Source organism: Arctopsyche grandis, chromosome 7 (genome assembly GCF_051622035.1).
Source record: "Arctopsyche grandis isolate Sample6627 chromosome 7, ASM5162203v2, whole genome shotgun sequence".
NCBI classification, from domain to species: domain Eukaryota; kingdom Metazoa; phylum Arthropoda; class Insecta; order Trichoptera; family Hydropsychidae; genus Arctopsyche; species Arctopsyche grandis.
The window spans coordinates 22,267,131-22,281,732 of NC_135361.1; the positions used below are offsets into that span (position 1 = coordinate 22,267,131).

At 34.4% G+C, this 14,602-nt stretch overlaps 2 protein-coding genes across 2 annotated transcripts; one reads left to right on the forward strand and one right to left on the reverse strand.

Annotated features, from left to right (window-relative positions):
* Positions 1-247: 247 nt before the first annotated feature.
* On the reverse strand, positions 248-7,530 carry alphaSnap (Alpha-soluble NSF attachment protein). Its single transcript, XM_077434666.1, has 6 exons — positions 7,152-7,530; positions 4,628-4,824; positions 4,469-4,548; positions 4,209-4,394; positions 3,041-3,214; positions 248-2,959 (listed from the first exon to the last, which is right to left on the reverse strand). Exons 1-6 carry the CDS (start codon positions 7,241-7,243, stop codon positions 2,810-2,812), a joined length of 879 nt encoding a protein of 292 aa, XP_077290792.1. The 5' UTR covers positions 7,244-7,530; the 3' UTR covers positions 248-2,809.
* Positions 7,531-10,251: 2,721 nt separating this feature from the next.
* On the forward strand, positions 10,252-12,226 carry LOC143914292 (uncharacterized). The gene is made up of 2 exons (XM_077434455.1): positions 10,252-10,472; positions 10,998-12,226. Exons 1-2 carry the CDS (start codon positions 10,467-10,469, stop codon positions 11,880-11,882), a joined length of 891 nt encoding a protein of 296 aa, XP_077290581.1. The 5' UTR covers positions 10,252-10,466; the 3' UTR covers positions 11,883-12,226.
* The last annotated feature ends 2,376 nt before the right edge of the window (positions 12,227-14,602 follow it).

Consider the following 14,602-nt stretch of genomic DNA (forward strand, 5'->3'; position numbering starts at 1 on the left):
TTGTATATATGTATATAAATTTTATAATAATTCACCGAAATTTTTTATTATTTAAAATTAAAATTCATAAAAACAGATGCTAAATTGAACATTTTTAATGCCCTAAAACGCTAAAATGCAAAATTAAAATGCTAAAATTGACAAAAATAGATGCCCAAAATACGGGTCTCTAATCATTGGTCATACGTGCATGTTTTGTTGATTAATTCATTCATAGGTTACGTGCGGGAAAAACAAAAGAAGCACTGCAATAAAAGATGTTTTTATTATTCCAATTTATTGCATAAACACAGATATCAATAATTATGATTATAATTTATAGTCAAATTGCTATATTAGTATAATCCATTAAGCTGGTTAGGCTAGGCTTAGGAACGTCCTAAACACCGATTCAAAAATACTTAACATCCTAGTGATACAGATAAATCCAACGGAAACATATTTTTAAACCTTTAAAGTGAAGTATATTCGGTATATTACGAAATACATAATATAACTAGCTGGAATTGTGACATTTTGCAAAATATAATTAAAAAGTCTGTGTCCACTTAATGCTATGGAATGAATAGCATAATATATGTATATATATATATATATAGGTAGCGAGAAATGAATTTGTTGCCACAAATTAGAGGCGTGCATTTTAACATGTACGTGTACGACATATGTATATCAAAAGTAAAAATTGATATGGATATTGACAAATACCATAACCAAACATAAAATTAAAATTTACGTCGAAACGAAACGTTCAGAGATGTGCCTTTGAAAGTGAGCTCATTAGCTCTTGTAAAATCACCGCCGTTAATATACATAAATATCATCACATTATCGACTACATACTGGATCGTTAAATCATAATCGTGTCTCTCGTATTCTACAAACGTTATCTAATAATATAGTATATGAATGTTTCGGCTACAAAAATTACATTCAGAAACGAAATAATTTTATCTCACAGTTTCGTATCACTTTTGGATAGAAAAAATATAACTAATTACAATCATGAAACATGATCACATTCAAGCCAATGTAAAAATTACCAAAAACACAATTTTGGTATGAGTATCCATACAGCTTACAGCTATATTATAGAGAGTTGACTCATATTCGTAAAAGACCTACACTATATAGACTTTGGATGTACGAAAATAGGCCTGTACTGAACTGAAAGAAAAAAAAAACAAGGTTGACAATCGGTAATGACCCACATATAACCTAGATATGTCTAAATGTGATTCCCAATAAATGTTTAGAGCTATGTTGACTTAACTATCAGACCCTACAATATGAGGAGGGGGTCTGAAGAGACCACAACTTATAAAAAAAAAATCCGACTTGTGAAAAATACACGGTTAAACCAGTGCACTTGAAAACAAAGTTTGAAACATGATAATTTTTCTACAACAAAGTCGACTATTTATGTAAAGCTTCATAAACTAGAATTAAACGTATGCAGTTTAAAGATAAAAAATGTTACTTTTTTAATATTAATATTTTTTAATAAATACACTAAGACAAATATGATAGACATAGTAAAAATCAGTTTTATAAAATGCCGTTGATTTTTTTTTTTAATTTACAAAACTTATATCGTTATCATTAACAGACAAAAATGAAATTTAAATAGTGAAAGTTTAGATTTAGTTTGATGGGTGAAACGTTACACATTTTAAACACACACATATATCTCTAATTCGGAAAGATGTTGCATAAAAATGTTTTGAAAATATACACACAGCGTTCGATCACAATACTGATGCAACAATTTATTGCAACGCGGCTGCAGTTATTAATCGTTGTAAATATACATATTTTTTTATTAATACATAAAGAAATATATTGACAGTGCTGACAAATTTCCCTTACAACAAATTAACGTATCTTATAGTAGACTACTTTTCCATTTTGTTTTCTTCCGACATGCATAAAATGTCTTTATACCCATTTTCCACACATCAATAATCAATTCACATTGAAATAATCATGAAAAATCACAAATCCTTAACAGTGACACTATTCTAAGACTAATAGTAAGGAATATAATTTTATTACAATATGATTTTTTTTTGCTTTACAACATTATGTAGATTGAATAAATAAAGTTATAATACAAGACTCAATATAAAAAAAATCAACAAAAATTTCTTAAACTATAAACATATATAAAAATTACAACAAAAACAAATTTCTCCCATAATTATTACTTTCTATAAAGACTAATAAAGCACTCCTCGTGATTAAATAATGACCCAAATGCACATATACAAAAGATTAATATGATGTTAAGTTTTGCCTCAAGAATTATATTGGGAGAATTATAAATGGTATTACATTTGTAGTGACACATTTAAAAGCATATCATAAACTGTGAGCAGGTGTGGTCTATAAATTATCAGCAGCAATCATGGTTATTCATATAATTTCACAGATAATTTCAAAACCCAACATGTCTATAACGTGCCTTTAATACGGTCACTAATACAAAACTTCAATGCAAAAGTGGAAAATCTCAATTTTAAAACATAATCGAATTAGAATATTTGTAATATTTATTAAAACAAAAATTGACCGATACTACGATGAACAACAGAAAGACGAAAAGTTTAAGTAAAATAGCAACGTTGAAATCATACAGCAGCGACATAAAATTATCCATCCCGATATTGTCGTAACTATCAAAAGCTGATTTTCCCACATAGAACGAGATACAATAATAAATAACTATTAAGCAAACGATAAAGCGAAGAAACGGGTCATTATTGACTTTGATGTGAGGAGCCACAAACAACGTTTGGGTTGGAGGCAATCAGCGGAGATCAGGATTGTCATTCACTTGTTTCTTTATACGCAACAAAATACTCGTGTACCATTGATCCAGTCGAGAGATACTATCATATTCTTTGACAGCATCTGTGAACCCGTCGACGTTTTGTTCCTCCAGATGTTCAATCAAAACCTGTCAACGAAACAAACCATGAATCATTCCATCAAAGAATATCAATTTGAAATCAATCTCAATACAATAAAAAAGCAATACCTTTATTAATTTACACTCTCGGGAGTCTTGGAAAGCACTATACTGTCCCTGGTAACGTTCTAAGGCATGTTGAGCATTCAATGTGTCTACACATAAATGGCATAAAGCTGCTCGGAACATGTATTCTTTCGCACTATATTTTAATAGTGAACTATCAAGAGACGAAGTTGCAACCTTAAAAAAAATTCAAATTAATATTTGTGTATGTATAATATATATAAAAATGGAACAATTTAAATGTCCATTTTATAAAATAAATGTGCATTTAAAAAAATTTTGTACATTAAAAAAGTTTCCATACATTACAAGAATTGTTTGCATTTCTAAATGATACATACATATTGCATTAGAAAGTTATATCTGCTTTAGGTCATCGACTTTAGAGTCTTTAATTAATATTACGTATTAGATGTATTATGAGCATTTATAAGAATTGTAAATAGGTTTTTGAGCTCTTTTTCCTATTATGCTGTACATTAACATTAGAATAATATAATACTATGATTACTAACCAAATTAAATTAAATTGTAAAATAGAAAATGATCAGTAGATCAGAAGCTATTAAAATAGATATAAGATGTATTGTGAACAGAATTTCGTAATAATAAAAAGCATTTAAAAATCAAAAAAAAAAGCATTAGAAAGTTTGCTTTGATCACTGAAAAAAATATTCGCTACTTAAAAAGTGGATGAAACGTGCATTAAAATGACAGATGAACTGTATCAGCAACGTCGCGAATACCAAAATAAGAACCAACGTTTAGTTGGGTTTTATTTATTTATGGTGTGGTTTGGTTAGGTTATGTTAGGGTTGGTTTTATTTATTTAAAATTACATTTAACTAGTGAGATTATAATTTCACTAATGAGAAACAAAAGTAAAAACTTTTGACAGTTGACAATTGTCAATAGCGGAAGACTGCAATGTTGGCACTTTTTACATACATACCTCCTTTATTGTATCTATTCTAATGCTGAAATCTATTTTTTCGAATGATCGTTTCATACTTTTTAATGGTCACTTTATAATGCCAAAATATTTTATTCGATGCGCAATACGAGATAGTTTAATGCACCGAAAATAATGCAAATTTTTAATGCACAAACATTTTTTTAAGATACAAAGTATTTTTCTCAATGTACAGTTAAATATAATCAAAATAAACACCAGCTCGTATATTTTAATAGCCTTATCGTAATCTTCTAATTGTGCAGCATACTGTGCTACTTTTAGCATGCACTTATTAGCGGAGCTGTTACTTTCCTCGCCTTTGAAGTAATCGGCAGCCTGTTCGTAGTGTTGTACGGCTCGAGCCAAATCTACAGCGTCTGTCTCATACATTTCAGCTATAGTCTACAAAAAAAAGTGATAAAATTGTTACCGAAACGCATCAAACTTGTCACGATTTTAATTTATTTTCACAATACCTGATGATGTTTCGCGGCCATTGTAAACCGACCCATATCGGTGTAAATTTCGATAGCTTTCAACAAACAAGACACCGCCTCTGTAACAATTGAAAACATGTACATAAAATCAATCATTGACAGTCGGACGATTAGAATCGATCGATTTCAAAATCTCACCGCTGACGTCGCTTTTTTTGTAGCAGTTTGCAGCGTCGACGAAATTAGTTGCTGCATCATGTCGACTTCCAGCTTTGCTGTGAAGTCCAGCAGCTTCACAGAAAGCATTACCAGCTAGACTCCATTTCTTTGCCATTTTGAATAGATTGCCAGCTCTCTGGTAACAGTCGACGGCATCTTCAACCTTATTAGCTCCCCTAAACAATTTATTCCACATTTAATAAATTAATAAATATAACGCTAAAAATTTATTTAAGTATAAAATATTTTTGTATAAATTATTCAACATTGGAAATATATATTTTTTTTCCTTAATTTTGTGTAAAAGTTAAATTTATTATATACATATGTATGTTACAGTCCAAGAGTTCACTTCGGTTCGTACATGAACATACTAGTTTGTTCATACACGAACTATTAGTTTTAGTGCTAATAGTGCTAACAGTCAAAGTTATCTTTAAATAGACCCACCGGGTGTCGCATGAAACTTTTAGCTGTTAAAACCTTTGAGATGTATTTTATACCCTATAGAAACCACATTACAACGTTACTAATATTCCTATTTCCACTTAGTTGTTTAAATATTGTAACCCAGAGTAAGCATACACTCGTACATACATATAGGATGTGACAAACGATTGATAATACAAGTCAATAGTTTGTGTATGAACTAATTAGTTCGTTTGTCAATTTGAATTTTGGGAACTGATTGGTTTATGTACGAACAAACTAGTATGTTCATGAACGAATGAAATGTATACTTGGATTGAAATGTATATACGAATAGATGTATTTCATGTTTAACCGTATAGTTTTAGTAAAAACTGTACATATACATAAATCAAATAGTTATTATATTTAAAATATACAAAAGTGCTGGAATGTTATCTGAGAGAATGAAAAAGGGTAAAAGGAAAGCCACAAAGAAAATAAGTGGATGAAGTTAGAAAAATGTGTGGGATGAGAGTTGAGCAAAACATAGACAGTGAACGGTAAATGGCTATATGTAAATGATGACTAATGGATGGTGGTCGATTTCTATTTGGACAAAAAAATGAGTTCACCATTGATAATTTGTATTGTCAACCTTATTTTTTGCTCTCTAGCTTTGTAGGACAATAGTAATTGACAATGTCAACCCTCTTTCCTGGGAAATGGAAACGCCACTGCAAAAGTCTAATGATGACTAGAGGTAGGACCAGAAGCGTGCTTTTTCCAGGAAACAAGGCGTTTTGGGTCTATTTTCCAGGAAGCAGGGCAAACCACAAAGCTAGAGAGCATAATAAAAAGGTTCATCATAAAAATGAACAATGAACGGCGCAAAGTTGGTCCGCTCTTTAATAATGGCGATACTAAACACATATCTCATATTTTATTCGTTGATTTCAAGATCTGAAAACAAAATAAACTAATAAATTGGTTGTTGAAATGAAGATCGAAAAATTAAATCAACAACAATATTAAGTTTAGAAAAAATGTATAATTTTATACTATACATCGATAGATGGTATTGTTTATATATTTTATCATTTTTTTCTTTCTCGTTTGTTGTATATATATTGTCTGTAATCCAGTGGACGATCTGTCTTCACTCCTCCCTGTCTTGTGCCAAGTTGAAAGCAGTGTTTAGGGACGATCTTGTCAGTTCTTTAATTTGGTCCGACCAATTTATGGGAGACTGTCTAAACTCTAGTGTTCCGGTGACTACCAGCTTCTCTAGACTCTCCACATTATTCTTGACAGTATGGCCAAAGAAGGAAAGAATACTTATTCTACATGTTGTGTAAAGTCTCTCTGGAACCGGCAGCACTTTGAGAACTTATTATAAACTATATTTCAAAATCTCTAACCCAGCATTCAGCTTCGTGAACCTTTTAAGTTGAATTCAAAACTAACCTATTAAAAAATCGTCGAAAAATAACGCAGGCAAGGTTGTCGCAGTAAAACAAATACCAACACAATTCTAATTACTGATTTTAAGAAGGTTATTATTATAACATTCAATGACAAGAAAAAACAAGACATTGTTATATGAATCTCAAGGTCAACATGTACAAACTACAATCATTTTTAGCTCATCATACTACTACGGAAAAGATTCGTCGCTCTCTAAAGGGCGTCAACCAATCCAGCGTCAAATTTTTTTTATCAAATAAAATTACATTCAAAACTTAACAAAAAAAAAAAAACCTTATTACTAATCAATGCGTCATACGAAACGAAAATTGTGAAATCGATTATTTGCCGTCAACCAATCGAATCCCGATTACAATGAAAAATTGAAATACAACAGATATATGTATGAATGTGAAAATAATAAAAATAATATAATAAAGGAAGCATTGAAGCATTGTGCAAATTTTGACAGATAGTGATGACGCATGTGACGGTTGGCAACACTTATCGATAATAAATCAGAGCAGAAATCGGACAAAAGAAGACGAAGAGGGAACGTGGGAGGGGGTGGGGTGGGGTGAGGTGGGGTGGGGTGGGAAAGGGAGAGTCGAGTCTGTCTCTGTCTCACCCGAAGAGCGAGCCGAAGAATCCCTTCGAGGAGGAGAGCTTCTTCTCGGCCTCGGCCATCAGCTGCTGCGCTTTCTGCTCGTTGTCCGACATGATGCGGATGCGGATGCGGTCGCCGACTGTGGCTGCGGCTGCGGCTCTGCTGTGCGTCTACGCGTCTACGAGGCTACGAGGCTACGGCTGGAGTAGAAGGGCTACGGGAAGAGCGAAGAGTGTGAAGTGTGAAGTGTGAAGTGCGAAGTGGACGACGAGTGATGCCGACAAATCAAGTATGGCCGCCAGCACACCACCGCCAATCGACAGCCGCTCGCCAGACGAGACTAACGCGCCGCTCCTTATTGACAAAATGCCCAGCTGCGACTCCGCACCACACTCCTCATACTTTTCGCCACACGCACCGCACCGCACCGCACCGCCTCTTCTTTCTTCTCTCTGAGAGAAAGAGCGCGTTTGGGCGAATGAATACTATTTTTTAATACATAAAAGGAACCTTTTCCTAATGAAGAAATGGTACTTGTTAAGTAATGAGGCTCACGCTTCACGCTCGAAAATCAATTGCTTGCGACATCACGTTTGATTTTGATTTTTAAATGTGTGTAAGGCCCTGCGCTGCAAACGATTGTAAACCAAGCGCCCGCATGCTCATTTCGGGTCTACGTGACGAGCCGGAATGTTAAATTACCGAAAACGCAAATATCGAAAGGCAAAGATCGAAAATCGAAAGATCTTAAGTCGAAAGATCAAAAAAAAGGGTGCATGGTAAACGGTATATACTCACGTACATACTCACTTAATTTGCGTGAGCAGGATACAACAGGAACAAGAGGAACAGGCTTTTCCTCCCGTATTAATGTGCGCGCGCAGAATACGAGAGGAAAAGCCTGTTCCTCTTGTTCCTGTTGTATCCTACTCGCGCAAATTAAGTGAGTATGTACCGTTTACCATGCACCCTTTTTTTTGATCTTTCGATTTTCGATCTTTGCCTTCCGATATTTGCGTTTTCGGTAATTTCGCATTAAGTTTCGAGCGGCTAAGAAGCAGTGTTCAAGCGACGACGGTTAGAGCGGAAGAGTCAGCGCCAGCTGACCAGTGCGGCCAGCACCAAAAAACATAGGACAGCACGTGGGTCGTAAGGCCACGAAAGCCAACCATACGGCAATATTTCTGAACACATACTTTTGTCTCGGCTTTTGCCATTTTAAACTTGCCAGAAAGATCCAACTAAATTTTAAGAATTGCCAATCATCAATTTATATCAAAATGTCATCTACGCAACCCCATGAATATCTCGTCTTTCGTACATGCTGAAATTCAAACAGTTAATCGAAAGAGCATTCAGGCTGGTGGTTTGCAATCATTTACAGCAAACCCGTGTAGGGATATATCGCATCGCGTACTTATTCATTATCGATGTCAATACACACGCATACTCCCCCATCACACAGAAGTCCGCATCCCTCTGGAATGCACTTCTAATCAAGCAGAACAACCCTAGATAAGGACAACTGCAAGCGACTACGTGTACAACTGAAACAGATGCACTGGCAGATCAACAGAACTAACGCCAGTGAGCTTTGGTAGCTCGGCCATGGTTCACCCGTCGAAGCACTTACATATATGTATACTTCGTCGTACATACAATAACAAATGTATTTATCGAGCAAATAAAAATCCTCTTCCAAACTCAACTGATTTTCCATAGGCTGGGATACGGTCGAAACCTTTAACCCTTTAATCCCTTCAGTTGCAGCAATGCCAATGGTTGGGCTGGTAAACTCGATCCCATTCCCCGGACATAATTTCCGGACGCGCGCGAGAGAAGCAAGCTGTTCTACCGAGACGCTCGCCTGAGGCAGTTCCTGAGACACGGGGGCAATATCCTGCCCCCGTGTCTCTTCATCGGATTTTCAAGGGGTTTGCTACAAATCGCTACAAACGAAGCGGCTGCATGCATTCATGCAGCGAAATTCACGACTGTTTGAATTTAAGCATGTACGAAAGACGAGATATTCATTGGGTTGCGCAGATGACATTTCGATGTGCATTGATGATTGGCAATTATTACAATTGAGTTGGATCTTTCTGGCAAGTTTAAAAAGGTAAAAGTCGAGACAAAAGTATGAAATGAGCATGCAGCCGCGTCGTTTGCAGTGATTTGTAGCGGAGCGCTTTTTAAGGGTCAAGCTTAGATCTCCCTGCCCCATCTCTCTCGTCACCAAACCTTCGAGGGATGCAGACGTGAGTCTAGCTGCATTCCGAGCCGTCCCCACTGGTGGTTGAGCCTCAGTCGCAGCGGCACCATTCCTGAAAGCTCGCCACAAGCCACTGTTATCAGAACTACGATTCTACGAACCTATTAGCACCAAATAGATACACTATCTCTATACAACCGAGAAGTATAAAATGTTGTACATACATGATACATATACTAGACGTAACGAAGAGAGACAAAATACATGAGTTTCGAGTATCACAAAAGTAGCTGACATTGTACATATAGCGGGTGAAAATATTGAAATGTCAATAAATAGGTATTGCAGTTTAAAAAAACGGACAAAAGGTTGACAAAAAAGGATTTGAAAGCAGGCACGATTCCATAAGTGGACGAAATAAGAAAAATGTGTACTTGAAATAGAAGCATGTTGGAAAGGCTATCGCCCAGCAGGGGATGATAAATTTCTGTAAACATTAATGGGCGAAAAATTATCATATGACTAATGGCTGTAGCGTCTCTCTTATACCTATATAATTTCTAAGAATTTAACTTTATTCATATACTTACACGACATCGATAAATGATTTTTTTATGTAAAAAATACAATCAAACTCAACTTATATTAAAATAAAATAAAGAACATGAAAACTTCACAACTCGAAATGCAACCAATCAGTTTCAATTTGAAAATATGTGTATTTTTAACACTTACCGACATATATTTGAGCATCGTTATATGAATCCATAAACTATGTAAAACAATCACATGACATACATTTTTTTTTAGTTCAGAATTTTTGCAGTTTTGTAACAATACAAATATTTTGTCGTATCACGTGTACGCTATATGGTTTATTCAACGGTTGAAATGGCAGGTAAATACTTTTTTATTGAAAAAAAAATGTTTGGGCCAAATCTCTCATGTCATTATTTTGACGGATGTACCAAGATTTGGCGCGCGTTCTGTCACTTGCTCTTCGTGGACGCTCATCGGAGGGTTTCTCTCAGTTGATTTCTTGACCAATTATCTTAATAATACTATGTAAACAAGTTTTATAGTACTGACACTTCAGTTTTTCAAAAGCTGATAAGCGCTATACAATGGAGGTGTGTATTATTTTTTTTTACTAACGATCTTATGAGCACTACAATGTAAACAAAATTGATCTAAGTGAATATTTGAAAACAACTTGTTTGTGATGCACATTAACAATTTCTCATACACGCTATCCTCAAAATTTTAAGTGACTTTATTCACAGAACGCTTTATATTAAATGTTTTATTTATAAATAAAATCAAAAGGAATGCCACCCCGTTTAACAGTTTTTTTTTTTTTGTGGAATATTTTGTCAGAACATTTATATTCTTCAACGAATATATGATGTTATCTTTTTCCGAATGCCGAATATTTTTCCTGAATTTATATTAAACGAATAGATATTCGTATATAATTTCTTGCTTGGAGAACTTTACTATTGTATTATGTATACTTACTTACTTTTTGCATTTATTTGAAATTAAAGTAATAGCATAAGTTCAATGTTGTGGTTTTGAAGTCATGAAAGTTGTAAAACATGATATTTTTAATTAAATTTAGAATGTGAAATTATTGTTTCCTCATTATGTTTTAGATTATGAGTAACCTGCCCGTTGATGCTCAAAAATCGAGTTGCGGTTCAAATTGCTGTGGTTCTAATCATAACTCGTGCATTCGAAAATACTTCATAACAGATATTACTACTTATAAGCCGAAAGTTATACCCAAAATCTTTGAATCTCAAAAGCCTTTGATTAAAAAAGAAGTTATTGATATCGATATTGATTGCCAAATTATAGATTGCGACATAGATACTGATCAGAAGAAAGTTGAAAGTGTAAATACTGATCACTTAAACACTGTTACAGACAGCAATAGCATGAAGAGTATTAATAAACGAAAAAATAACCCGTGCACAAGTGAGAAGATAGAACAAAATGGTTTAGGAAACAACAAAAAAGTGGATGTACAGAAGAACGCCAATAAAAAACAGAAAGTTTCCGAGAAAGACAATAATAATATCGAAAATGATGAAGTGCAAATAATTCAATTTGATGAAAAATATAATGATCCTGGTAGTTGGCCTAATAGCTTAACAGAATTAGAGGTTGATTATATTGTAGACAAGGGGCCCATACGACCTTCTATTTCAAGCTACCCCAAAAATGAAAGAAATGAAAGTTTTTGTGAAACCGTTTATCTAAGGCGAGTTCGAGGAAAACTTATCGACATTGATTGGTTGATATATTCTATGTTGAAAAATTCAGTGTTTTGTTTTTATTGCAAGCTATTTTCAAATGATGAAGGTGATGAATTTGGCACGGTAGGCTTTGAAAATTGGAGATATGTACGAAGCAAAGTTAGATCTCATGAAAGATCAAAATTACACATTAATTGTTGTCTATTATGGATAGAAAGATCGATGAAAGTTAAAATGGCTAAACCAAAAGTTGATCAAAATGTTATTGAAATTTCTTAAAACTGCCTTTATTTTTGTTCCTCAAATACAAAAATTGTGATATAATATTTGGAGTTAAATTTTAGTAATAAGATCATTATTTGTATTGTACGTATTTTATTGAATTAATATTCTTTTTTTCTGTATCGGAAAATTTCATACATACATAATTTTAATAAGAAATGTATTTTATGTCATTTTATTTGTATGTTACATTGAAAATTTATTATTTTTCCTGTTTTTTATTGTCTTGTATGTAATAATACTTTTTACAAGGCTTTTCTATGTTTTTTTTATGTTGTTTAATATTCTCGATGCTTTTTGTTCATCAAAAATAAAAATTCGTAAATTTTTTTTTTCTTTTCAATGACTATTTTTCTTTGAAATAACTTTGCAAATTTTAAAAGGCAAATTTGCCTTGCAGTCACTGATTATAAATAAAAATACTACGACAGATTTGGAAATGATATGATTTTGATCATTTCCAAATGATTTATTTATGAACAACTATATAGATCCTTCGCTTTGGCGACCACCTCGTCGATTATTTGCAGATATCCGCATCGGTCTTCAACGGCTCGGAACAGTCTTCGGCGCTCATATCAGTCCACATGCGCATATTTCGAAGCCAAGACAACTTCTTCCTGCCAATCCATTTTCTATCTTTCCCATGATTATCAAACGAAGAAATTCGTATTTTGGACTCCTTATTTCCATCTACTCTATCTTTTTTCGCTTGATGACAGAAACAAGCCAAGAAACATTCCTGCCTGTCCCAGTCATGCCGAGGACAGCTTCATTTGATACTTTTTTGGTCCACGGGATCTTCAGCATACGTCCGTGATCACCCGTCACACTAAAACTGGTCACTCCCTAAAATCAGTCACGAGAAAACTGGTTGACCGATTTTAGGGTGTGACCAGTTTTAGTGTGACGGGTGATCACGTGTGACTGATCTAGAGCGACCGGTTGTCCTGTGACCGGTTCACATTTGACTAGTAATCACCGAACCAATCAATATATGCCCACTCGGGGTCTACCTCACGGGCCGAAATGCGAAATTACCGAAAACGCAAAGATCTTAAGGGGGACCACTAGTGTGACATTTTGAAAAAATCGTTTTTTTTTTTGCACATTTCGATAGTCCATACCTTTAAAAATAACATACTAAATTTTCAAGTGCATATCTCGAATAGTTTTTGAGTTACAGCCATCCGAAGAGCAGCTGACGTCGGTTCGAAAGTTGCGTTAGCGTACGGATCATAATAACTGCGTTATGATTCATAACGCAGTTATTGTTCTGGTTCTGTCAGCCAGAAAAGTCATTAAAAACGGGTCGTATACCTGGCTGTTTTGGAGATCAACTTCTAAAAAACGAAAATTTTCGGCGAATCAACATATGTACATGTGAACAGTCCACCGCAAATACCAGTACGTCAGCTGACAAACTTTTACACAATAAGGACGAAGAAATTGTGATTGATCCAACGCACGGTTTTAGTAATCTCCAGTTTATTTCTGTTTTTTCTGCAATAAGTAATTTAGTGATGTGCAAAACTTGTGAAAAAAAAATTACGTTCAATCAAGCAAGTCCGCGAGGCTTAGGATTCAAAATTGCTGTAATATGTGAATGCGGCGTTTCGTACATCAATTCCGGGCCTATGATTGGTAATGCATTTGAAATAAATAGACGCATAGTGACTGTGATGCGACTTTTAGGTATCGGAATAAACGGAGTGAATCTTTTTTGTGGTTTGATGGATCTAATACGTAAATTCCATACTCAAACTTTCAGTGGATGCTTTGCGAATTTATGGACATCAGCAGAATCAATTTGTAAATTTAGTATGCAAAGAGCTGTAGAAGAAGAGAAAAAGTTGACACTGGAAGAAGAAGACTCCGAGACAAATTTGACGGTTTCTGGAGATGGCACGTGGAAGAAACGTGGCCACACTTCACGGTTTGGCGTAGTAACTCTTGTTGGAAAGTTTAGTAAGAAGATCATCGACTCGTGTGTCAAGTCAACTTACTGTCAGAGTTGTGTTTTATGGGAAAAGAAAAAATGCTCTGAAACCAATATTTGAAGACTTGAGTCGGCGTGATTTACTCGAAAGATGTCTGGGTAATAAATTATTACTAATAATACTATAACGAAAGTTATAATGGCTTGCTATGGCACTTTGCTCCGTAACACCTCTACAGTGGTCTCAAAACGATAGAGTTATCAAATTATTTTGCTACATCAATATTTAATGACGGTTATTCATCAATTTTAAAAATGTTCAATGTAATGGGAATTATAATTGGACCTGCAGCGAACAATTATGCCGTTGACAAAGATGATACGAGGCTTCGAATGGCAGATCATCGTTAACAGGCTGCTTCAAAAGAGGGCCGGTTAGCTCGAAGAAAAGCTTTAGCAGCCCAACAGCTGTCTTTCGAAGAAGAGGAAGGTGCACTGTATGGGCCTGGAATAGCAGATTAACAGTAGGTATGATATTTCTTGATTTATAACCACGAAATCAGTAACTTAAACTTCAAACGCGTTTTTCTCGAAACTACATTTTTCAAATTTGCTGCAGTTGTAACTCGAGAATGAATCATCCGATCGATTTGATTTTTTTTCAGCTTCTTTTATATATGTTTCTGCGTGCCATGAACCTCCAGTTTTCCGATTGAATAAAAAATGTAATTTTGGCAGGCCAAAAATCAACAAATTTATGCGCGAAATTTGATTTTTT

Coding starts and splice junctions, on each gene's coding strand:
- alphaSnap (XM_077434666.1), bottom strand. CDS start 7,243: ATGTCGGACAACGAGCAGAAAGCGCAGCAGCTGATGGCCGAGGCCGAG. Junction 4,825..7,151: donor TTCTTCGGCTCGCTCTTCGG/GTGAGACAGAGA, acceptor TAAATTGTTTAG/GGGAGCTAATAAGGTTGAAG. Junction 2,960..3,040: donor GAGAGTGTAAATTAATAAAG/GTATTGCTTTTT, acceptor TTTCGTTGACAG/GTTTTGATTGAACATCTGGA.